The sequence below is a fragment of the Archocentrus centrarchus genome, chromosome 16 (genome assembly GCF_007364275.1).
Source record: "Archocentrus centrarchus isolate MPI-CPG fArcCen1 chromosome 16, fArcCen1, whole genome shotgun sequence".
In the NCBI taxonomy this organism is placed as follows: Eukaryota; Metazoa; Chordata; class Actinopteri; order Cichliformes; family Cichlidae; genus Archocentrus; species Archocentrus centrarchus.
Genome location: NC_044361.1, coordinates 21,168,988 through 21,194,158, shown reverse-complemented (window position 1 = coordinate 21,194,158; position 25,171 = coordinate 21,168,988). Strand labels below are relative to the sequence as shown.

The window sequence follows — 25,171 nt, the reverse complement described above, 5'->3', positions numbered from 1 at the left end:
GCACCACTTTTTCACAATTACACATTCTTCAAAGATATATTCTAAACTTTTATTTTTTCCACTTATTTATGTCTCATTTCACTGTTATGTTGTTCAGTCCTTGAGCTGCATTGCTTGGCAGCTGTTTACGGAGAAAATAGAAATGTATATATGTATATTAGTCATTTGGCAAGAGACTCATCAGTCAGTTATTTTTTTGTTCTTTGCTTTTTTTGGGTGACACAGAGATTCCTGTAAGATTGTATCTGTACTGGTGACAAAGATAATATATTTACATATAGTGTAGTACCCCCAGAAGGGCTGGACAAGCTGGCCAAGGAAAGGAATGTCTAGGCATCTGTGCTGGGACTGCTGCCCCCACAGCCTGGGTCCAGATAAAATGGATGGATAGGTGAATGTATATTTTAAATCATATCAAAATAACCCATTCACTGTAAGTTGAGATCACATTTTTTTTTTTTTTTTGGATGGAAAAAATAACCTTAATAGGATAGTTCATTATCTTTAGAACTTTATATACTTCATAATAACAATATGTTTAGGATTTGGATACTTTATTATGTTTTTAGCCCCATCTCAAATATTCTTTTACGTCACTTTTTTCGATTTGCTGCACAAAACAGAAATTTTTAGTTTATCGCTCTTTTTTGTCAGTTAGTCCTTTAACCTTGAGTGATCACTTGATTGACTGAAGTATATTCAGGCACATACTGTATTGTATTTTTTGATGTCACCTACTCAGTCACTGACCTATTAGATTTCACATATCTAAAACGTATTTGACTGCTGTTGTTGTTTTCTCATACACATCATTTTGAGTTCAGTTTTTGAAATATGACATAACTGATATGATAAATTGAACTGCAAAGCAATTATGTAGTTCCATCCATCCATTTTCATTCGCTTACATATTGTTATTATTTAGAAGCACTTTCATCATCAAAACGTATTTCAAGTAATAACAGTGAAATACGTACTATAAGAAGAGTGGACCACCCACTAAATCCTGAGACATTTTAGATGGTGAAGGGTGAAGTAATGTTAACGACTAATGTTCTTCTTACGCCACATTACCTAATTATAAACTCTGTGTTTATGTACTCTTCATATTTTTTTCTTCGCATAACTCATAGCTTGTTCTCACATTTAGTTAAATTTTTTTTTTCATGCTTTGCCCTCCCTCTCTCCCTCCCTCCGGGGGCGTGACCACCGCTGGCGGTGGTGGGGAAACGGTCTCCACGCTGCGTGTGTAGCGGTATCACAACAAGAAAACACGAGAGTGGAAGAGCATCAGAGATCTCCTCGGTCATCCCGCATTGAACAGATTGGCGAGCAAGCGGACGATCTGTCGAAGACCTCAGAGCAAAACAGTTTCTGACATGCACTTTGATAAATGTGAGTATATTTACTTGATACTTGATGAGTACATGGGGGCAGAATAGGAGCGTAATCGTGGGACGCTGGATAGTTCGACTGTGACGGGGACAGCGTTATTACTTATTACTTTCTTAGGTTAGTGGTTTTTTAGGCAAGAATGGTGAGGTTGTTTATCATTTTTGTCTTAGATTTGAATTACAGTGATGTCTCATTTAAAAGCTTACAGCTTTAAAGATCTCCTGTCTCACTAGCTCAGATACATCTGATAGATTTCATTTGAACTTCATCCTGGAGGCTGCCTCTTAAATGTGGCAGAAATCCCTCTCTTTCAACTCCTGGTGTGCTTTTATCGTTAGGCTGTGTTTTCTAGCCCAACAGGGGAATGAAGCTTTGGATGAACTGTACATCAAGTTCAGTCATTTCAGTGGTACCTTCATCCACTAACCTTCCTCTTGGTTTGGTTTTTCATATATGACATCACAGTTCGGGTGAATCCAAGAGTCAGGACAGCATTTGGGGAAACCCTAATACACCTCCACCCATGCTGCTATGTTTTCATTTCCCCTTTTGATCACTGCCAGACAAGCAGGCTGTGTGACATGACAGCAGCTTGTTTGCTTAACCTTATTTGTTTATAGTCTTATTTAAAACAAGCACGAACGATTACATATTCTGATCCGTCAAACCACAAAATGAGGAAGCTGGCTCTGCTTCTTTCTTTTCTCTGCCCGCTGAGGCAAAAGAGAAAGGTCGTCGGAATCCCCAACCACCCACTCACATGACTCAATGTCCAGGGGTTTCCACAAACCCAATTTGAATATAGCACAGTCTAGCCCAGAGCAGTGTGGGGGATAGTTTAGTGTAAACCCAAATGTATGTATGTGCGTGGGTCCCCTTAGTTATTAGACAAGCAAGTAAGACCATTTCCTTACTTCTTGTTTCTCAAGCGTGCGTCAGATAAGATTGTGATGTATTGGACAACTTCTACCAACTGGTGATTTTTTTTTTTTTTGTATATAATATGCACTTATATTGCAGCATTACATCATCAGGCCAAAGGTGTCATTTAGTTATAAAGGTAAAATGAGTCAGGATTGAGTAACCTGTAGTAACACCTTTTGAACTTGAAAATGAAACTTGTGGCCCTGAAATGTACAGACTGATGTCATGTATTCTGATTAAGTGACCTTTATTATGTGTTTGGGTGGGGTGGAGGGTGGTGGTGGTATATGACACACACAACACCATGAGCTTATTGTTCAGGACAGATTTTTAAGTGGAAGTGAGATTATAGTTTTTTTTTTTTTTTGTTGTTGCTGTTCTTTTAAGAAGAAACGACACAGTTAATCAACAGAAATCTACACTTCTTTTTTTTCCCTCACTGGTCAAATTTGCATTTTTTTTCCCGGAAGTGAACACTCTGTGTTTGCTTTAGTGAACAGGGCCGTGTTGTCCCTGTAAGGCTTACCACTGCTGTTAATAGTCTCAGAGTTAAAAAAAAAAAAAGAAAATAGAAAGGTGACAAAAGAACAGACTTCTTGTTATCTGCCTCTCAGACATGTAGGTGAAATAGAAAGCACAAGGCAACTACACGTGTTGTGGTGATGTGTCTATGACACACCGAGGCAGGAAGTGGTTTGGCGTTCTGTAGCGTAACGGAGCGGTACTACAGGAAGATGTCATAGAAAATAAGCAGTGGTAATCCCATGCTGCAGGTTTTCTGATTAATCTGTCTGGTTTGCTTGGCCACATGATCTGTGTTCCTAATGGAGGAGGTTATGTCGAGCTTTGTCTTTGCACCGTGGTTCCACAGACAGGGTGGAAATATCACTTTATCTTACAGATGTGGGGTGAAGTTTTTGAGGAAACAACCTGTGTGGTCATGACATCTCAGCTGGAAACATCTGAATTCTGTTTTGTAATATTTTTTTCCTATTTTTCTGGTTTCCTTTACCTGTACAGTGGAAATGATACTTTTGCACCAGAAAGGGAAAACATACTCACTGCATAATGTACTTGATGTGAAAGTCTGTGAAAGGTGAGCGTGGAGAAAATGAGGAGTGACAACAACTATGCGGTTCATTATACAGCTCAGTTGCCTTAGATAAATTAACCATAAGCTTACAGCACAGTTTATATTTCATATTCTTGCGGTTGCACACCCTTTACCCTGTATTTGTATTATTAGGCTGACTGACAATTAACTTTCAACAAAGCAAAGCCAAATAGCTCATATACTCTATACTATAGAGTGGGAGTAAATAGGTAATCCACACATGTAGACATAAAAAAGGCTGTTTATGATCAGACTTACCAAATTTACTCTTTATATAATTACCATCTTTCAATATGTTCTGTGATTTATTACTATAAAAAGCACAAACATTTTACTGGTGAAAGCCCAGCAGTTCGTTAGAAGGTTTTCTATTTTGATAAAATAAGATTTTAATGGCTGTCATTTGCAAAACAACAAAAAGTTTGTCATTTTTGTTGAAAAATATTATATATATATATATATATATATATATATATATATATATATATATATATATATATATATATATATATATATATATATATATATATATATAATCTATATATAATAACAGAAGAAACAAGTGGCAACTATTCAAGCATCTTTGGTATTCACACATGCCAAAATTTGCATCTTTCACATCTTGCATCTTTGTATTTTAAATCTTTTTAAAGTAAGTCTGTGAACGAGAACAAGAAAAGGAAAACAAAAAGAAAATGTTTCTTTGGTTCCAGAAAATGTTTCAATAGTTCCTGACATTATAAACTAAATCAAACAAATGACTGGTTAATGACTTATAATATCAGCAGGATACAGTTATGTGAATCAATAAGTGCAGTGCGTATATAAAGGTAATATACCTAAAGTAAAATTGACACATTTATGTAAATTTAAATAAATTAAGACATGAGTTACATAGAAAAAGTAAAAAAAAAAAAAGAACAAGTTCACCCTCATACATTTATCAGATCTTATAATCAGTGAAGTCAGAATCAGGCTCCACTCATGAGTCTCCCTTTTGTAACAAGTGGAACCTCTGACATCTAGTGTCTGCTCTCCTCCTCCTCCTCCATTACATCAAGGTCTAACAAGCTCTCTGAGAGAGGTCTCTAAACCCAGAAAAAAAGGTTGTCGATGCAAAATGCAAAGTTTATCCATGACTTGACCCCACAATAAATGCAGGCCATTTGATGGTCCTAAGAATGCTAACAAAGGAATCACAGGCTCTGCAGGTAGCTCTTCTCTTTGTGTCTAAGTGCATCTACAGTCACAAAGATGTCGTCCAAGTTTGGCCTGGATCAGGAGGTGTTTGAGCAAAAATAGTTTGCCAGTGAACATATAGGATGCAGACCACACCTTTAGGACCATTGTGCTTCATACAGATGAATAAAAAGATACAGCTGGTCAGTAACAATAGACAAGAGAAGAACCTCATACCAACTGTGAAGCATGGTGGTGGGAATATCATGATTTGAGCTTGTTCAACTGCTGTAGGGACTGGGGAGACTTGCCAATATGCTGAAAAACTCCACAATTTCCATATTACTTGGTTTCTTTTTCAAATGACTCTGTGTGACCAAACAGATGCTCATTGAGCCTTTCTTTTTCTTCTCCAGCGCCAAAAGAGAAGCCGTGTTGCACGCTGCCCACAGTGAAGAAACTCTTGGAGCAGAAGAGAAGACGCGAGACGTCCTCTGTGCCACCCTGCTGCCCGGCTGCCAGCACAAGTCCTGTTCCTCCAGCTACTCTTACAGTAAGCCAGCACACAGAGCACCTGGGCATCTCACCAAAATGTTGCAATATAAAGATTTGATTGTTTATGATTTTTTTTTTTTCTTGTACTTCTCGCAGCAATTGCCTCCACCAGAGCCATTTCCCTGTACAGGTAAGGGCTGAACATCTTCTGTTAAAGATGTAATGCAAAAAATACTGGGTGGGTAGTTTAAGTCTGATAAGCTTAGTTCTTATTGCCACTGACCCCAACTGTTGCCCCCCCCCCCATCCAAACAAACAAAACATCAAAATCAGAAAATATTAGCTAAGGAAATTTGACATCATTTGTACTTCTGCCAGATTAAAGCAATGAGATTAATGACTGTGGGTGGTTTAGGAAATTACATGTGGGCATGGGTGTGACTGCTGTACAGAGAGTAGAGAACCAAATGAGAAAAAGAACAAAACATTTCTTATTTGTCTTCTCATAGGATTTATTTAGAATGATGAAAAAAACCCAGTATATCAGTAATCTTTAAATAATTTGATCTTTTCAGTGATAAATAACAGTTTTCTTCTTTCTAGGTGCAACAAGCAGCTACTCAGACATGGCAGTAAGCTACGAGCAGTGGCCCCAAGCTCCTGAGCCTACATTCAATTACTACAGCAACCATCCAGGAACCAGCTTAGCTGGAGCCTATAGCCACACAATGACGCCTGAATATAACACGCAGCAACAGGTCCATGGATATGGAGATTTGTCTCAGTCATATGTAAGCGAGATCCTTTTTCTGTGGATTTTCAGCTGAGACGCTGTATTTGTCTGTAAGTTTTTTAATCCTCCCTCGAGTTTGTTGATTAAATTTGATCTGCATTCGTTTGCACGGTAGTGCCTGGAGGCTACCACAGATTCTTCATGGCCACTTCTGGGCCCAGCACAGACCACACAGCTGACTTTTGGTTCAACAATTGATGTCACCAAGCTAGAGGAAGCCAGGATGCTGCTCAGCAGGATGGACTACAGCAGAACCACCTGCCAGGATGAAGACGGAGACACGTGAGTGATTATGAGTGTGTGTATGGTGTTCGGTACATATCTGCTACTGAAGTTCAAGGCAAAGAATAAAAGCCGATTTGTCAGTGGGAAATGTGGGCTCTACCATCTCACTTTTAAATTTTAGATTGCAAGTTTATACTGTTATACACACACAGACATCGCAAATTCATTGAAAGTGTTCATTGTCGGGATATTTTGCAACACAATACTTGTTCACTTTCTGGACCCACGCAAACCCCCACTATTAACTTTATTGCGCTCTTTGAATGTGAGTACACAATTTATTTACTTTCCTGCAGTTTCGTTTTCGGTCATCAGTTAAAAGTGAGAACCACATGTACAGTTTGGTAATCCTAGACAGATGAATAAAAATCTAAATATGAAAATGAGTCAGCCACTCATGCTCAGTGACAATTAAACTTAGATGAAATTGGAAAGCAAGTTGACTTGTGAGACGGAATTGAGTGAGATTGTTTCGGGGGATTACCACAGTTACACGGCCTCTAATTTATGATGTTCTTTCTCTGTCAGTATCCTGCACATCTACACTGCCAAGGGGTTGAGAGAGTGTGCCTATGCTGCTGCAGAGAGGCTGAGGGATATAGGGAGACTTGATGCAAAAGAACATAAGGGAAAGGTATGAACAAAAAAAAAAAAAGTACTCTTTTGCATGTTTTTGACATTATAGTCTCTTAAAATACAGTTGTGTAATACATGTGCTTGTGCAGACTGCTTTACTGGTGGCAGTGACGGCAAACCAGGCAGAGATCGTGCAGGATCTGCTGTCTTTAGGAGCAGATATCAATGCCTGCGACGTTAATGGACAAACTGCTCTTCACCTGGCTTCTCACTATGGATTCCCAGGGGTTCTGCGGGTAAAGCTGCAGTAAATACTACATGACTTTGGCATGACTATGTTAAAAAAAAAAAAAAGGGCCTAGTGAGCAGATCTCAACAGTGATTTTGTTTGTTTCCACAGGCAATTCTGTCAAGCAGGCCGGCCGTCAACCTGGAGGCCCGCAATTTTGAAGGTAATGTAGTGTCTTACTAGTTGAAGATGTGTCTATCAAGCTTTTAGCGCTAATTCAAACATATTTGCATCACCGGAGCCCTGATAGACATATATTTTTCTTTGTTTCAGGTATGACCCCTCTGCACTGTGCAACCATTTCTCACAGTGTCACAATGAAGGCTTTGTCTACCGTTGGGCATGCAGATGTCAATCTTCAGACCAAAGCTATAGAGAAGCTCTCCTGCGTGCAGATGCTACTAGATGCAGGGGCATCCCTACTCAGTCAGGTACACCTCAGCAGGTCAACTGTAAAGTTCAATGTAGCGAGGCCTGAACTTTAAGGCAGAATATACAGCTAACTGGGGAAGTGCCCAAGTTTTATCTAACCAAGATGATGTCATGCTGCCAGCCATTCCCCACGTTATTCTCTCTGTTGTTTTCTCCTTGTTCTTTGACACTTACAAGTTTTAGTCTGACTTGTAGTTTCATTATGTCTCTCCCACCACTCCCAATTCTCCAATTCCAGGAAATCAAAAGTAACAAGACTGTGCTGCACTTGGCTGTAAAGGAGGGGAACATTGATCTTGTGCGTTATCTGCTGAGCATTCCCCTGCCGAACATGAAAGACTTTGTCAATATGAAAGTGAGTCCCACACTGACAAGAAGCTCAGAACAAGATTTGATGTATACACAAGTTTGCATGTGGACAAATATATATACAACTAAAGCTTGGCTGTTTGTGAACGGTCTGAGTTATGTGGCTTTTATGCTCCCCCACCCCACTCCACCCCACCCCACCCCCACAGGCTCATGGTCACACAGCTTTACATATGGCAGCCGGTCTCCATGGTAACCTCCACCAGGAGGAGATCCTGCAGCTGCTGCTGAGCAGAGGAGCTGATCCCAGCATCCGCAATCTGGAGAATGACCAGCCAGCTCACCTGCTGCAGAGCGGCATGCAGGGAGAACAGGTAAACAGCCATATCTGCACTTTTGAAAATCTGCTGTTATTTATCTTTTTTCTATTTACTAATATTAATTTATCTCATAACTTGTAGCTCAAACTCATGCTGAAGAAACGAAGTGCTTCCTCTCGCCGACGTATTGTGTCCTTGCAGGATCAAGAATGAGTTAAATAACTTGTAGTCCCTGTTTAGTGGGAATATAAGAATGTTCCTCTGTTGACAAGGGGATTTAAACGCCGGGAGCAAGTCTATTGTTGATGAGTAAATGTGACTTCTTTGGTATATAAATCTCCAAATGCAGTACAAATCACATTGTATTAGACAAGCGATGCTTTAATTCTAAAGCTTAAATTTATTTAGTTTCTGTAAAACTGGAGTGATTTGTTTATTTACTACACTTGGAGGGGGACGTATTCTTCTGTGAGTGAAGCATTTTTTTTTTCAAAATGTGATCTCCATGAAGAGTTTTCCACAAAATGCTGTTGCTGACAATTAGGCATGTATTTAAAAGTTTATAGTAACATATTTATTTTTGAAAATGGATATTTAACTTTTTTTTTTTTTTTTTGCAATGAAACAGCAGATCGAAAAAGCATTAGTTACTGACAAAAAAAAATTAGACTTCAAATGCAGTCAAAGGTGGAGTAATATTTATTTTCCTGTTAGGCAAAACTCCTGGTTTTACAGATGTGGACAAAATTGTTGGTACCCTTCTGTTAAAGAAACAAAAACCCACAACGGTCAGTGAAATAACTCGAAACTGACAAAAGTAATAATAAATTAAAATTTACTGAAACTAATGAAAATCAGACATTGCTCCCTGGACGTGGCTGCAAGAGGAAAATCGATGACAAATTGAAGAGACAGATAATACGAACGGCAACCAAAGAGCCCAGAGCAACTTCCAAAGAGATTAGAGGTGAACTCGAAGGTCAAGGTACGTCAGTGTGATGTGACCTTGTGATGTGAGTTTGACCCAAAGTGGACTTAATGTAAGGTGACTGAGGAGGAGCCTCCTTCATGAAACACGGAGAAGGCTCTGTTATGTTCCAGGGCTGCTTTGCTGCATCTGGCACAGGGTGTCTTGAATCTGTGCAGGGTGCAAGACTATCACGGCATTTTTGGAAGGAAATGTGTTGCCCAGTGTCAGAAAGCCTTGTCTCAATTGCAAGTCATGGGTCCTCCACCAGAAAAATCACCCAAAACACACTCCTATTGAACATCTGTGGAAGGAGCTGAAACATGCAGTGTTAAAGGCACCTTTCAAACCTGAGACATCTGGAGCAGTTTGCTCACGAGGAGTGGGCCAAAATACCTGTCGACAGGTGCAGAAGTCTCACTGAGAGTTGCAGAAGTTATTTGAGTGATCGTTGTGGGTTTTTCTTTCTTTAACAGAAGGGTACAAACAACTTTGTCCACGTCTGCATGTTGATTTCTGTGAAATCGTTAAAATAAGCTCTGGGACAATGTCCCCAAAAGACCCCCCTGTCTTCTCAAATCCCCTCGCTGAAATTGTATCATAATGATACAGTGAGTGATGGTCGTCATATCAATCAATGTGTGCTTATGTTAAGAATGTGTGTTTGAAATGACAATAATTGTAACTTTCTTTCTGTATGCATCATACATATTTGTGTAACCTCAGGTGCACTTTCCTTTGTGGAAAAGGAAACTTTAAGGGTAAAACGTGTTTTTAAAAAGCACTGTGACAAAGAATGTTTTTTTCAACGTGGCATTACATGAGTAAGTGTGGTGACAAATTGTCTGATGGTTGTACTTTTTACTCATGAGTCATGAGTAAAAGGACAATAACATTGCTTAAATTCCACCAGGTTCTTTTGATCTTCAGGGTACCTTTGAACAGTCCCATTTACTTTTAGCTTCAGAAATTAGCGGCATGGAAAATACAGCAACCTATTAGAAGCCTGTGCTTTTGTTTACACTCACACAGGATGAGTATTTTTCATTTTTCAAGGCTAATTTCAACCAACCTTTACTCCCATAACAATGAAACTTAATCACAGAGTGTGACCTGAGTAAGACGCTAGCCTCTTACTTATGTGTCATCCTTTATATTAAACATGCTGCAAGTTCCTGTAAAGCACAAAGGAAAGCTCACAAGAAAACCACATAACATTTCTCATCTGCACGCTTTTCATTTCTACATTTGCTTCACATTAGAACAATTTCAGACTACTACAGATTGTTATAACGAGAGTAGACCAGATCCATTTGAAAGTAGGCTCATTTTTAGGCTTTACAGCAAATTTCAGGATTGAAATACACTTTGCTTTAGAACTGAAACAATTATAACTGCTGTATTTGTCGACCTCAAAATGAATGTTGGTTTTTAATTTCTTTTATTATGATGTGATTGTAGCACATTAAATTTGGTTTATTTGATTGGCTTATCAGCTGTATCTGTTATTGCTGTTTGAAAGCCCCTGTACAGGAAAAAAAAAGAACAATAAAACTTAAAGACTGTTACATTTGCTCAGTGAATTCAGTTTCATTTATACATTCATAATTTTGCAGTCATGCTCTTAATCTTATTATCCAGCACTAACATATGTAGAAGAGAAAGCACGCTTGTTTCCCCACGTTTGATTATGTGAACCTTGTTGAATGTCCTGTTTGGGAGTATTATTTATTTTCTTTTTTCATTTTTGAACACGATACAGAGTAATCCAGAAACAGATGTTTTGCAGCTTTTCCAAAGAATACGGTGGGAGATAAGGGACAAGGTTAGGCTCTGTAGGAAAACCCTGTTTATTGATCATGTAGTGGAGGCATATTATCAATAAGAGGAGGAAACAGCTGGTGTGGGTGCCTAGCATTGCCTTTTGTCTCTTTCAAGCATGTGCTGTAATGCCTATACAGTTGGAGGAGGTACTGCAAAAGAAAAGGGGAAACAAAATTAGAATAACAGAAAAAAAATAATAACATTTTAAAGTGCACATTGACTCTAAACATATAGTTAAATGAAATTACCTTCTGTCTTTGGGATTTGAGTTCCAGATGAGCTGGACCTGCAATCAGAAACAAGGGAGGAAAGTCACGAACTGTGTGTATGTGTGTGTGTGTTTTCTTTTGAATGAATGAATCAATATTACCAATAAAATATACTCGTGCAGTTTGAAAACTGTGGCAACAACTTCGACTTGACATTACATGTACCAAAGTGTTTGCATTATCAGGGTTATAAAATCTAAACGCAGCTGAAACCACAGGCTTCTGAAGTGTAACTCTAAACCAATGTGCAGCTTTTTGCACTGTTTAAACAGCAGCTCTCCACTCTTTTCTAGTCTTGCCATACAAGCAGCATGCAATCGTCTGAGAATAGACGCCGCCCATTCACTACCAACACAGGAGGAGCGTGATGCAACGATTTCGAAATGCTTACTACACACATGTGATTTGCCACATCTGTGCAATCTCATTAATGTGTTGGAAGTGTGTGTGCACAGAGCAGGAAAGGGGCATATTAAGAAGAGGCATCCAGTGCAGGGATCGGGGGAAAATATAGGAAACTGTTTTTTTTTTTTCTTAATCTAACAAAAGATGTCAATTTCATACAACATGCACAGGTGGATCATCCACTAAGCTTTTGTGCAGCTCTTACTTGGATGAGGATTTTACACATTTTGTGAATTTTTTACCTGTTTGAGGAATGATAGATAAGTTACCAAGGCAATACTCTTATGTATATGTTACAAAGCCTATGCATTACATAGATATATTTTTAAGAAAGTCTAAACTTACTCAGGGCTATTAATATGCCAGAGACAAACATAATAACAGCAAGGATAACCCCTGTTGTCCGCAATGTGTCATAATCTACAAGGGACAAAACCAAACACTCACTGGAGTTTATGATGTACTTAAATGCTACTATAAGTAAAAATACAAAATTCATTTTGACTTTGATTTTTGAAATGAGTAAAAATGCCACATCTCACCATATTCAAAGTCACTTTGATCTGGAAACATTGTTTCTGTGAAGGAAGAGTACTGGGTTATAAAACAAATTAAATAAGTGTTAATTTCACCAATTGACAATTTCAGTGGACAGCAAGCTTTTCAGCTCCCCAGTATGGACTTGGCTTCACAACTCCTTGGGAGCTTCCCCCCCCCCTTCAACTAGAGGTGCTCAATGCAGCATCTTCGCTCAGCAGAAAAAATGGGTTACAAGCCAGCAGCAGGATACAGAGGTATCATCTCAGCAGCAGAGAATGCAGAGATCTTTAATCGGGTTTGAGCAAGCACTTAAGAGTTAGGATATTTAAGAAAAAATATGTTTAATGCAACATAAGCTGTCTACTCCTCACCAATATAGTGACTTTTTACAAGCACAACTGTGTTGCAAGATACAACCTGTGCTAAATTGTTAAGATATCTGGATGTCAATAATGCAGCTTGCATATTGCGGAAGCCTCGGTTTCACAGCAAGTGGCTGAGCTGACAGTTTGCTCTCTTTCCACAGGTTTCCCCTTGCTACAAAATCCGAGAACTGTTTTAGAGAAGTACTATTTTATCTGTCCATTCCACTGGGGAGTTTACTCAGGAACTCCCTGTGTTATTAGACTCCATGCATCAGCAACTTATCTGGTCCCCACCACTATAGCAACAATGCAGCAAAAGAACTGCATAAACATGAAACCATTAATTTAATTTGTCCCCAAGCTGTAAATTTCTGTATCGCTTTTGTTATAACAGGGAAAGAAAATAAAGCCAAACAAACCTGTGTTGTCCATGGCTGCAGTGCAGAGGTGAAGAGCAGCTCAGATGCTGGTTTGCAGTATTAGACCGGGTATGAAAAGTGGAAGAGCACAGCAGGCAGAACAGCTTCAGTGTAAACTCAGCATGGTCCCTCTGGTGGTGAAACACTGCACTACGTTTACCCAGTGGTGCAAAATGAGAAAAAAAAAAAAAAAAAAAAGGTAGCAGTGCTGTGCCACACATGGGACAGCAGCCACCCAAAGTTAGAATAGTTAATCTTATAACTAGGTAGACATGGTGATTGAGAATCGTCTACTACCTACTAAGGATGACAGCCTTTTGTGATGTGTAAGTACATGGTAGAGTCTTGTTACTGATAATTTTCTTGACCATGATTGATTTGTTTCAAAATTCATGCTGGAAAACACCACTTCCTGCCTCACTTTTTGTCTTTTGTGCAGTGCAGTCTCATTCCTGGAACTCCAGGGAGGAACGAAAACAGCCTACATATGCAGCTTTTATCTTCACCGAGGCTGGCAGACTCATACTGGTAGAAAATCTGCCAATAAACAGCACTGAACACAGAGATAGGCTAAATTAAAACGTTTTTTTTTTTTTTAAAGACCTCCAAAAGCTGCACAATGCAGCATAAATCACTCTGCACTCTCTGCTGGTTGTTACTACTGCATGTGTAACGGAGCTGGCTGCAGCGTCAGCAGGAACGGGGGGTGCGGTATAGTAGAGTAGAGTTTACTGGATCCAATTTGCCCGTTATACAAAATTAAAAATAATAGACATAAAAACCAAAAAAAAAAAAAAAAAAAAAAAAAATACCATGTCAAACATTTGTTTTATTATTCTGCATCAAACTGAAAATCTCAAAAATACAAATAATAATCACACTATTGCCATTATATAAAGAAGGCACAAAATCTACTACCATTTACTGATGGTGAAAACATTAAAAAAACAAAAGGATTGAGTTATTTAACTGAAGATAACTCCATGTGTTCATGGAAAGATTGTCCGCCGCTGATGTAGGATTGGCTGCCACCTAATGGCAAAACTGTAGAAGAGGCAGAAGATTCAGTTCAATTGTTTCTAAAAATCATTTTTCTCAGCATTGGTTTGAAGGCGACGGATTCACAGATGTGTGTAAGATATTTACCTGCTTTGCTTCCATGTCTGTTAAACTGTGGAGAGACTCTTAATTACTGTTTTGTTAAATAAAAAAAAATAAAAAAAAGCCATCTTGATGGCCATTTTAAAAAAATACTAATTATTATATAAGAAAGGAAATAGTTACCTCTTCGAACACTTGATTCCCCATCAGGACCCCTGGGTCTGAGAAAAAAAAATTAACTGAAATTTTAGAACTGCATGCTAAAAAAAACAAACAAACAAACAAACAAAAAAAAAACTGGCTGTGTGCATTCAGAATGAAAAAAACCTCAAATTTATTTACCTTAACTTGTCTTTCTTTGAACAGGTACACTTTCGGCCTGTTGTTTATCAGAGAAAGAATTACACAGAGTTATCACAAACACTATGTTGTTCTAAAAAAAGGGCACAAGCAATTATTAAGAGAAGGTGGCTGCTCCAAGCCTTGATAGATACATTTATACTCTCTGGAGCTCATGCTCATAAGCCCGTCTGGGCTGCAAGCCTAGGGAGGTCTTATGAGCTTGCAACTATTTGGATTGAGCCCAAGACTATATAAATGTGCCCAAATCCCCCCAAATATTTGGTTGCTTAACTAAAAATACTAAATACATGTGCCAGTGTGTTGAATAACTTCTGGCTAGTAGCAATAGCAGTGCATATTATGTGTAAGCCAAGAGAGTTAATGTTAAACTTCCTTTTTAATTCAGACATCAGTTTGCTTTTAATCTCATGGAGGCAGAGATGATACAGTTTTTATTCATTAATATTCTCTCAAGTCGCTTTCTGTCAAGTTTTAGCACTGAGAAAATATCTGAAAAATGACTAAGCCAGTGACCTGCATCATGCAAACTTTGAGCTTCTTGAAACCTTTTTCCTCTTCTTTGATTCAATCATTTTGACACAGAGAGGCACTGAAGGTTTGAAATGGCAAATAAGCCCTGCCCCTGGTCCTTACAGCATTTGGTGTTGCACTTTCAAAACTGTTGATTAATAAGATTAGGCTCAAACAGATTTTCATGACTTCAATGGTGTTTTGTGAAAAAAAAAAAAGTGCCTTAAAATTTTATGTATCCAGAAATATTGTTTAAGATATATATTTTTTAATTTAAGAACTAAATTTAAACTAATGGCATAAATGTTATCTTTTATTTAGCTCTTGTCTTTGGTTAGTCTTTGTGTTTACAAGACCCGCCAACGGGTAATATTGCTGTGTGTAATCCTAGAACTCATAACGATTTTCATATTAATAAGTCTAAGAAAAAGGCCTTCACAGAGTGCACTCTGACACACACTCTGTTCTTTACTAACAGAGGCAGGCAGAGAGTGTGTGGGTCCCACTGAATAATTTATTGGCAGGTTTTGGTTTCAGGGCTACCTACCACTGGCAATAGCAGCATGTGCTGGCAGGTAGAAGGTGAAATCTTGGAAGGACACTGCCTTCAGACATTAAAGCCAAACTGCTGCGACACAAGGAGCATAAACGCGCTGAGATTGAGGGAGAAGCACCTGTGGGCCTCCCTACGAGACCACTGACAGAAACAGGGAACACTGTCTGCTTACACCGACTCATTGCATTCTTGCTGTGTCTTTAGGTGGCCATACACTTACTGACAATGATTGCGATGCCCAGGACAAACAGCACCACTGCAAAAACCAGTCCAACAATTCTCAGAGATTCATAATCTGAAATGAGAAAAAAAAGTACTTTATAGTGTTTGCAGAAGTATAGGATATAAATGTTTTCAGTTACAGACAACCATAAACTCAAAAGCCTTTTTGTGAGTTTTTTTTTTTCCTCCAAATTGCATTCCCAGGTGGATACACTGGGACACGACAAACCGCTGTGAGCCTGTTCTAAGAAAAATAAAGAAGAAAGAAGAAGAAAAAAAAAAAAAAAAATCGCACAGAGACAGAAACTCAAAAGAAGAAAGATTGCAAAAAAGAAAGCAAAGGTCTGTTTCGAATAATTGCAAAAAGAAATGTACTCAGCATGATATTACTAATTAAACTTTGACTACAACAAATATGTTCTGTGAACTAATAAAGTAACTATTTTCAAGTGAAGGAAAACTATGAAAACTGTACATATTCAAATAATTTTCACATAGTTTTCATTTGTGCAGTAATTCCCAAATGGCATGTATTTTCTATTTGGCCAGAAGGGACACAAACCCCTCACGAGCATTTCACAAGGGAAAAAAGAACAAGGAAGTTTTAAATAGCTTGCATCCCACAGAGGGCTAATGGATTCCCCTGCATGAGAAACCTTCAAGGGATTATTTTGGATTTTTAAATAACACAAATTAAAAGAAAACCAAAACAACCACAATTCCAAAAAAAAAAAAAAAAGTTGGGATGCTGTGTAATATGACAAAAAAGAAAAACAAGCAAACCCCTGCCCCCAAAACAAACAAAACAACAACAATGGTTAGAAGATAGAAAGCATATCAAATGTTTAAACTCAGAGCTTTTACCATTTCATGAAAAATTATGGTTCATTTTGAATTTGATGGCAATAACATGTCTCAAAAAAGTTGGGATTTGAGCCAAAGCTCTTAAAATGGACTGAAACTGTTCTGTGATCAGACAAATCAAAATTTGAAATTCTTTTTGGAAAACATGGATGCTGTGTCCTCCTGATTAAAGAGGTCAGGGACCATCTCTTTTCAGGTCTCAGCTCAAAAGTCTACATCTCTGATAGTATTACAACAGCGTGGCTTCATTGTAGAAGAGCCCAGGCCCTGTTCCAGGAAGCAGGTTTAGCTAACTACTCTGAGTTTGTTAACCTTGAGCTGAGGGAAGCTCCTGGTTTTCAGTTCCAGAAAAAGAGTTAACTCCAACTCTGAGTCAGTTACCAGGATAACAGGCTTTGAACTAAACCTGCTCGCTGGCAGGGTTTCTTCAACAATCTCAGGGTTTCTGCACCTGAACCAGCTGACTAACAGCCCGATTCATTTCCTCAGTCATAGAGTCACTATCAAAGTGCATAGGAGAGCGAAATGATTTGAAGTTTACATTTTTTACAAGCACTGAAATCCCAGTTAGATGTTATTTTGCTATTTTTAGTTTTTTAAATGAGCTTTTACAGTCAATACTGTGTAAGGACGGAAACAGCGATTACATCACAGATTTACTATCAGCTGAGAATAAAATCCATCCTTCTCTGTGGACAGTAATGCAGCTGTCAGACTGTCAGCCAGATTTACTGCATGTTACACAAAGATAAGCGGTCACACTGTCTGGATCTTGGAGATGAACATTTGAGTCAAGGCTGAAATGACCAAGACTCTAAAACATAATTAAATGTATTTTAAAGTCACATCTTAAATGCAGCTGCAGACAGTCTGTGTGCTGACTGCATTTCATGTTAAAATGGCTCTCTTCCACAGTCTCCCTCCAACCAGTAACAGCAGATGACTGCCCCTCCCTGAGCCTCATTCTGCTGGAGGTTGTGATTCAGTCAATAATCACATTATGTCAAAAACATTTTTGAAAGATATGGTGTCTGAAATTCAAAGTCTGAGCTTTGACATATTTTCCACTGAAAATGACCTAAATCAGTCTCAGTGGGTCGACCCACAAAGGGATTCGCACAAAAGAGTCACAGGCTCCATAATGGATTCAGACTGGATCAGGTTTGGATCCAGTTTAGGGGGTTTGGATGAATTCATAGCAGCTTATTAAAAATGTCTCATCCTTCCAAATTTATTCTCAAATATCTAAAATCTAGCTGACTAGCATATAGATAGCTGAAAGCTCAGACATTTGTAATATGTTTGCCTTTTCTGATAAAACTTTAGAGCCATTAAAGATTTGAAACAGCAGCTATCATGAAGCCATCATCCATCCCCGAATACTGATGAGAGATCAAATTACGAATGCTTATGATGGGAACTTTAAAGTTTTCTTTAAACTTTTCTGTAAATCTTTTTTTTTTAAATTCTCTATTTAAAATATCAAAAATAGTAATAAAATACTGAAAAATTATATAAAAAAAGAAATAAATGGTCATAAACTGCAAACCTTTTTTTTAATTAAAACAAACAAACAAAAAAAAGATATGCACAAAGATCAACTCCAAAGTCTTGCTCCATCAGTAAACTGTCTGATCTTCAGTTTCTGTCTCCAACATTTTCTCCCTGTCAGGTTGCAGCTGAAAAACTAGATTTAAAAATCAACTGTAAAATTAGGATTCCAGCTTCATCTAATGAAAATTCATGCTGGATAAATGCTGACAGCAGACATTATAAACAGGTCTGTTTATATTAAATTTTTCTTCTGTCATGATGGCAAAGTGGCCCTAAACTGATTAAAATGACTCTTCTTCCCTCCTGTTTGTATATCATGCTGAGCACTGACACGTGTTCATATTCCTCAGTCTACTGGATTAAAATGGAGGCTCTGCTCTTTATTTACCCGTAGCCATGGTGAATCGTAGTATCGGGGCTCCCACCTTCTCAGGTGCTTAACTCCAGGTGAACATCCTCCGAGTTGATTCAACTTACTCTGAACAGCTGTTCTGGAATGGGAAACTCGGAGTCCCCGATCTAAGAGTTACACAACTCAGAGTTTATTTTTAAACTCAGGGTTTGTTGAGCATGCTTCCTGGAATAGGCCCCAGGTGCTGAACTGGCACTGCCTGCAGTCCAGCCCATCATAAAACAAAAAATACAACAAAGAAGTCCCAGGATTGTTTAGCTGCTAGAATCCCATATCAGGCAATAATGGGGCAACATTCCTCTCCCAAAAGTCCAGCAGCTGGCCTCCTCAGTTCCCAGACATTTATGAACTGTTGTTAAAAGAAGAGGGGATGCTGCACAGTGGTAGACATGGCCCTCTTCCAACTTTTTTGAGATGTATTGCTGCCTTCAAATTCAAAATGAGCTATATTTTTTTGTAAAATGATACATTTTCTCAGTTTAAGCAGTTGACATGTTTTCTATGTTCTATTATGAATAAGAAATGGGTTTATGAGATTCACAAATCACTGGATTCTGTTTTTTTTTTTTTATATTTTACACAGCGTCCCCACATTTTTGGAATTACGGTTGTATATACAATTTATATCATCTAGTAAATAATGTTGCCTCTCATAAAAAACACCTCACTTTATGTTGCTTTTTACAAAACACTCATTCTCCACCTACATTTTCCCTGAGGGAGGTCCGCTATTACATCAGGTAAACAATAGATCACTACTGTTAGGAAAGCATATTCCTGTAGTGTAACATTTTGATTATCTTAGAGCTGCACCCAAGTGTATTTTTGCAGGAAACACTTTGTGGACCTTAAGTAACTGAAACAAATAGCGGCAAAAGACATCCCCAGTGAAAATGACGCCTTTTGATCACTGCTTTAGTGGTAATTGTATGGAATAGTACACTGTGGGCATGAGAAAACTACCAAACAACCTACTGCCTGAGAGAATAAAACATAATAACAAGTGCACAATAAAATGCAGATGTTCAGTCATTCTGTGCACTCTGGTCTCTTGGATGGACTAAAAAGCAGTGACAGTGGATGGTATTTACATTGGGACTACTCCAGAAGCTTGACCTTAGGGTGAAAGTTTTCCATCACTTCTGGAAAAGAACACAAGTGAAAAATGTAAACTCATCTCAACCTCCCAGATGTTTCCTGTGTGGAGGGTCGATCATTAAAAGCCCAAGTTCATCTGCTCAGCCCTCACCATATTGAAAAGCACTGTCGTAGTCTGGTAGGAGAGAGCAAAAAAAAAAAAAAAAGAGGAAACAAATGAGAAGCAGATTTACCCGCTGACATGCTTCAGAGAAGACTCACAATATGACAGCTCTTCAGCACTTTCAGAGCCATACTAACCAGTATGATGCTACTACTAGTTTACAGAAAGTGCCTGAAAACGAGCACTTGGGTAAACTTAATTTGGCTTTTCTAAAAAAAAAACAAAACCAAAAAAAAAAAACACATAAACAAAAAAACCCATAATACCCACCTTTGTCGTCATCTGCCGTGGAAGCTGTGAGAGAGAAAGCAAAGAACAATGATCTTTATTAAGAAATTCAGCAGGTTATGCAAGTGCATGCCAGGAAATTAGTGGCTTTTGTTGGTCAAAACTGGGGTGAGCAAACATCTGAAACAGCGCCCATTAATTAAGGTCTTCATTTTGTAGTTGGTGCCATAATTAAAACGGAACAGAACTCACAGACATGGACATCATTCTCATGGGAAAAGCCAGTCAACACTAAGACCGAACTTCAAATCAGTAAAATTTGGGGTTCCAGTTATTGGCAGGTGGAACCTTTCCTACTTAAATATCAAGCATTACAAGATAGGTAGAAAGTAAAATGTTTACTGTCCCAAATATATATAAGAAAAAAAGAATTTTCTGTTACTTAAGTTCAAAAAAGTCAATACACCAAAGAACTATGTCAAAGACTCAAACTAACAATAGTATGCTTATGCTCACCCTTTTTTTTAGCCACAGTATATTAATTTTATTACCCTGTTTTAATCTGTGTTCTGTCACTAATGTGGGGAACTTCCGATCTGTCTGTTCTAATACCGTCTCTGCTTCCATGTGGAAAAAATGTTGGCTGCAGTCTTTCAAATCTACACTGTTCATAACAAGAAAGCAGAAAGCAGGCACTGTTTACGCGAGCATCAGTGGTTCGAGTGAGAACAAGGAAACCTTGGAGTAGTACAAGAGATGTTACATAAATACTTGTGCTAGGCAACATTTTACATAATTAATGTGTTATTTTTTAACAGCTATCATTCGATTCTTCAACTGACTGAGAGCATAACAGATACTTTAACAACTCACAATGCATTGAAATGATACATGATTAAAAGTACAAGTTTTCTTTTCCCAAAGTTCCAAAGTTGAAGCTGAGAGACTTTTCTGACATTTGGTGAAAGAAACATGACACAAATAAGACTAACGCAGTCAAAACCCTGAACTCAGAAATATTTAATCTATTCGACTGCATCCTGGTTGCTGGAGAGGAAGATTGAGGGTCACACAGTTAATTCTGACCTTGTTGTTAATCCTAACATTCTTTTTTTTCCTCTACGAGGCAGAAACACACTTTATCATACTGAGGTTGACAAGCCTTCCAAAATAAGGTCTAACCTAAGAGTCAGAAATAAGAGTCAAAGAAGATCTGCTTAACTTCAAGCCCAGCTGATGGCATGCAGGGTGCACAGAGAAACAACTCTAAGACCAGAGCTTGCACTAACAATGGAAAACTTGGCAGCAATCTGAATAACTGATTATTCAACGTGCTGTATAAGGAAATGCTTACACTAGTCCGGCATGGCCTTTTCTCTGAGTACAACACTGGTGTGAAACATTTTAGATGAAAAATATGCAAATTATTTTAGAAATTATACGCATTTGACCAAACAGGACACATGTTAAACTGCCATACATTATGCATGCAGCATAAAACAAAAAGAAATACAAAGGTCGTGCATCGCCAGTGACCACTCTTGCAAACTTACCAAACACCTCCCTGCCAAACGCTGATCCTATTATACAGACACATCAGCTCATTTAGCATGGGAGGACATAAAGCAAAAGCTACAGAAAGGGGAAGTAATTGAAGAACGTCATGCTCCGTTTAAAGAGGGAAACCACGCAAATCTGCTCAACATCTGGCGAAAAGGATACTCACCGAGTGCCGGAGCCAGCCAGGAACTGAATGCCACCAATGTCACAAGATCCATTGTACCTGTTTCGAAAAGTCAAACAAGAGGGGGATGTGTCAGGATGTGAAACCGCCATAACAGGAAACAATAAATGTTCTAACCTGATTGCACACAGTTGTGACAAAAAAGTGTGTGAACCTTTATGAATCACCAGGATTTTGGCTTTGTGTAATCAAGGGGAAGGTTTGCAAGATGGCAGAGAATGGTTTAGAGGTGGCAGCACTGATATGAAGACAGGAGGTAGAACTGGAGGTGGCAGAGATTTTCACTGGAAGTGACCAGAATGAACAGGATTAGAAATGAGTGCATGAGAGGGACAGCTTGAGTTGAGTGGTTTGGAGACAAAGTCAGAGGGACAAGGCTGAGACGGTTTGGACACGTGCAGAAGAGCAATAATGGATATACTGGACAAAGGATGTTGAATATGGAGCTGCCAGGCAGGAGATGAAGAAAAGATTTATGGATGGAGTGAGGGAGGTCATGCAGAGCCTTGGTGTGGCAGAAGAGGATCCTACAGATAAGGTGAGATGGCAGATGATCTGTGGCGGCCCCTGAAGGGAACAGCCAAAAGAAGAACGATCATCTCCATCAGATGTTAGCGGTAGCTGGTTATGAGACTGGAGAAAAGATAAAGAGGAATCTTACAACATTTTTGGAAGACCTTTTGCAGCCTTTTCCAGCTGAGGGCACCTCTGTAATGCTTGTTCTAAAATTGTGACAGTTGTCTTGAGCAAGGCATAATTTAGACTTCTATATGTAGGGAGAAGAAATTCTACAACCCTCACTTCAAATATTTTTAGCAGCCTGGACTGTGAGTGAATATTCCTGTGTTCAGTAAAGACATGAAAACTTTTCATGTTTCCAAAACATGCTCTAAATTCACAGCTGCTATTTTTGTAGAATTGTAGAAGCACTGTGCTTAGAACCTGCATCAGTACTGTTTTATGAGTGCGGTCATGAGGAAGCTTTTTTTTTCAAAAAATGAATTATATCTCAACTTTTTTGTAACCATCTAACTTCCTCTGGAATCTAAAATAAAATACTTTCCTGTTAATGGAGACTCGGCCACTTTAGATGAAATTCAGGATAGTCAGTTGTTTTTCCACAAGAACAGCAACAGATAAGAGATGGAAGAAAGTGTCAATTTGTATTAAGTTGAAACTTAAAATTATATTCTGAGAAGCGGCTGAACTGAGTTTCAAGTGCCCTTTCATTGAGACCATGCCTGGTAGGGATACAATACTCGTTCTCAGTATTCTGTATACGAGTCTTAATAACATAGTCTCTTGATTCTTGGTAAGTGAAGAGGATCTATTTCAAGCTCAGCACCTCAAAATATGGAGCTTAGCAGTAGAGGGGTGCGAGGCAAGGCTGGTGTTGAGTTGCACTTGAGATCTGGTCAGTGGGTTTGGACTGGTTTTGCTGGGTCATCTTCTTTACAAATGGAGCGTGACCCGCCGGGGATGCGTTTCTGTCTATATATTATCTAGGACACTGGGGTTCTCTTACACCCATATATTTACAAGTTAAAATTCCTCTGCCAGACTACTCTTCATGATTGGTTACGGGGGCAGCAGAAGTTCCATGTTAAGGAGAGTATATGAGTTGAGATTTTGTTTGCTCCACAGCCCTAAATATACCAACAAAATCCCAACACAGAACAACAACAAATGTAATGCAGGTACACACAGCTTAGCTGTGCAGTCATAAAAAAATCTAAGCCATGAAATAACATCTTTTGCATTACAAAGATCAAAGCCTATGTTAGCAGAGTCAATGGCTCCCTCCCCGGCCCAAAGCACTGATGGGGATTCATGCATGACTAGAGTGGGGGAGTGAACAGGAGCCTGGAGTGGAGAGAAATGAACACTTCAACCCTGGGAGTAGGATTAACAACAAAGGCCTGCCAATCAGGTTTAATCAAACAAATACAGGGTGAGTTATTCGAACAAGTGCCAATCCAGTAATCTTGTTTGTTAGCCTTCTGAGTGATGGAGAGGAATATAATGGGGAGACAGGAAAGGAGCCCATGGAGCAACACGTAAAATGAATTATCATGGATTATAATAAAGTGAAATTAACATAGACAGTTTGTAATTAGAATATGAAAAATTATTGTGTTTCACATTTCACTTACATAAACCCCAATATGGGGTATATTTACACTCCAAACAGGCCATCACCATACTTCACGGAGAAACTCCTGGGTTTTTGCTTTCCCCAAACATAACATAGTTTATTCTGTTAGGTAGACTGACATCCAAATTTTATTCTAAGACACAGACTATTGGCCAGTGACTTCTGTTTGAGCTCTCGCCGATTAACGCCTCGCAGATTAATACAAATTAAAGGACAAGTTGCTGGCGACAGACTCACGGCTCAGTGTAAAAACTGAGACTCCACTGAACTTCTCAGATGCCGTGGCATGTCGAAGCTGGACCCCAACGCGCCAATTAAACTTATGAAAGCGGAGAGAGGCTTTCATAATATGCACGTATATGCAAAAACAGAAACAAAACGAAAAACAACAAATACGTAGGCGCGCGGATTTCACCGTGTGAGAGGAGCATGAGCGACGGCTTATCTAATTAAACGGTCACATGTTGACTCAGGCACTTAGTGTGAGGAGGAGGGGCAACGTTAAAGTAACTTGATAGAAAGACGAGTTAAGAAAATATCTATCAATCAATAGCTGTGGACCTAGGACCTGTTAGTGAAGAATGGCTGCAGGATTGATTTAAGGCATACATTTCTTGCTGCCTTAATATTAAAAAATCGCAATGCATTAATTTCACAGGAGCAGATGTCTAAATGAACTTACCGTATATCCGCCTCCTGGAAACTGTAATGTGAGTTAAGACTTTTCGAGCTAAACTTTGTTCAAAAAAAAAAATGTTTAAAAAAGTTTTCCTACTTAATCACGACAAATAAAATGCATGCAAAACCTCCTCTTATGGCTTGATTAAAAATAAAGCGAGCTGGGGTGCATTCTGTGGAGATCCTTCACCATTCCCCTGTCCCAAGTCGGTTTCTTCTTGGTCTTGCCTCAGGAATGAAAGGCAAAGGAGGAGGGGCAGGGGGAGGCGGGGTGCCACTGAAGTTACTCCCAAAAATTACCCAGGACTGCCCCGCTCAGAAGTAAACAACGCATGGAGAACTGCACTGCAGCGCTCCTGTGAAGGGGGATTATTCCCATGGTCTTTGGTGCCAGCACTGCTTGTAAAAATGAATCCCATAATGAACTGTTAATCACGCTCATTTGTCCCCACTGGCAAATAACGGCCACAAGCTGCGTGGAACACAGAGAACTTGTTGTTCGGTAGTGCAATTTCCAGGATTCAAAGAGGGGGCTCGGTGCAATTAAGCAAATACACACTAGATACCCAGACCAGAGTGTCAGTGTTGCAGTTTTCCCTCAGCTATATGAAAACTTTCTTCAG

The 25,171-nt window shown here is 38.9% G+C and overlaps 2 protein-coding genes across 4 annotated transcripts; one reads left to right on the top strand and one right to left on the bottom strand.

Moving 5' to 3' along the window:
- The first annotated feature begins 1,278 nt into the window (after positions 1-1,278).
- nfkbid (nuclear factor of kappa light polypeptide gene enhancer in B-cells inhibitor, delta) lies at positions 1,279-8,559 on the top strand. The gene is made up of 12 exons (XM_030750721.1): positions 1,279-1,395; positions 5,029-5,165; positions 5,264-5,297; positions 5,711-5,898; positions 6,016-6,182; positions 6,714-6,819; positions 6,911-7,057; positions 7,162-7,213; positions 7,324-7,481; positions 7,721-7,837; positions 8,001-8,165; positions 8,253-8,559. Exons 1-12 carry the CDS (start codon positions 1,380-1,382, stop codon positions 8,322-8,324), a joined length of 1,359 nt encoding a protein of 452 aa, XP_030606581.1. The 5' UTR covers positions 1,279-1,379; the 3' UTR covers positions 8,325-8,559.
- A 5,150-nt stretch (positions 8,560-13,709) lies between these two features.
- On the bottom strand, positions 13,710-24,806 carry LOC115794376 (FXYD domain-containing ion transport regulator 6-like). Of its 3 annotated transcripts, XM_030749853.1 has the most exons (10): positions 24,553-24,806; positions 21,698-21,754; positions 21,525-21,551; positions 20,014-20,037; positions 19,732-19,755; positions 15,651-15,725; positions 14,344-14,380; positions 14,185-14,222; positions 14,047-14,071; positions 13,710-13,944 (listed from the first exon to the last, which is right to left on the bottom strand). In XM_030749853.1, exons 2-9 carry the CDS (start codon positions 21,747-21,749, stop codon positions 14,067-14,069), a joined length of 282 nt encoding a protein of 93 aa, XP_030605713.1. In that variant the 5' UTR covers positions 21,750-21,754; positions 24,553-24,806; the 3' UTR covers positions 13,710-13,944; positions 14,047-14,066. The 3 variants fall into 3 exon arrangements, with proteins under 3 accessions (XP_030605713.1, XP_030605714.1, XP_030605715.1); XM_030749854.1 differs by lacking the exon at positions 21,525-21,551 and having other exon boundaries at positions 24,553-24,799; XM_030749855.1 differs by lacking the exons at positions 21,525-21,551; positions 24,553-24,806 and adding an exon at positions 21,870-21,992.
- Positions 24,807-25,171: the final 365 nt, after the last annotated feature.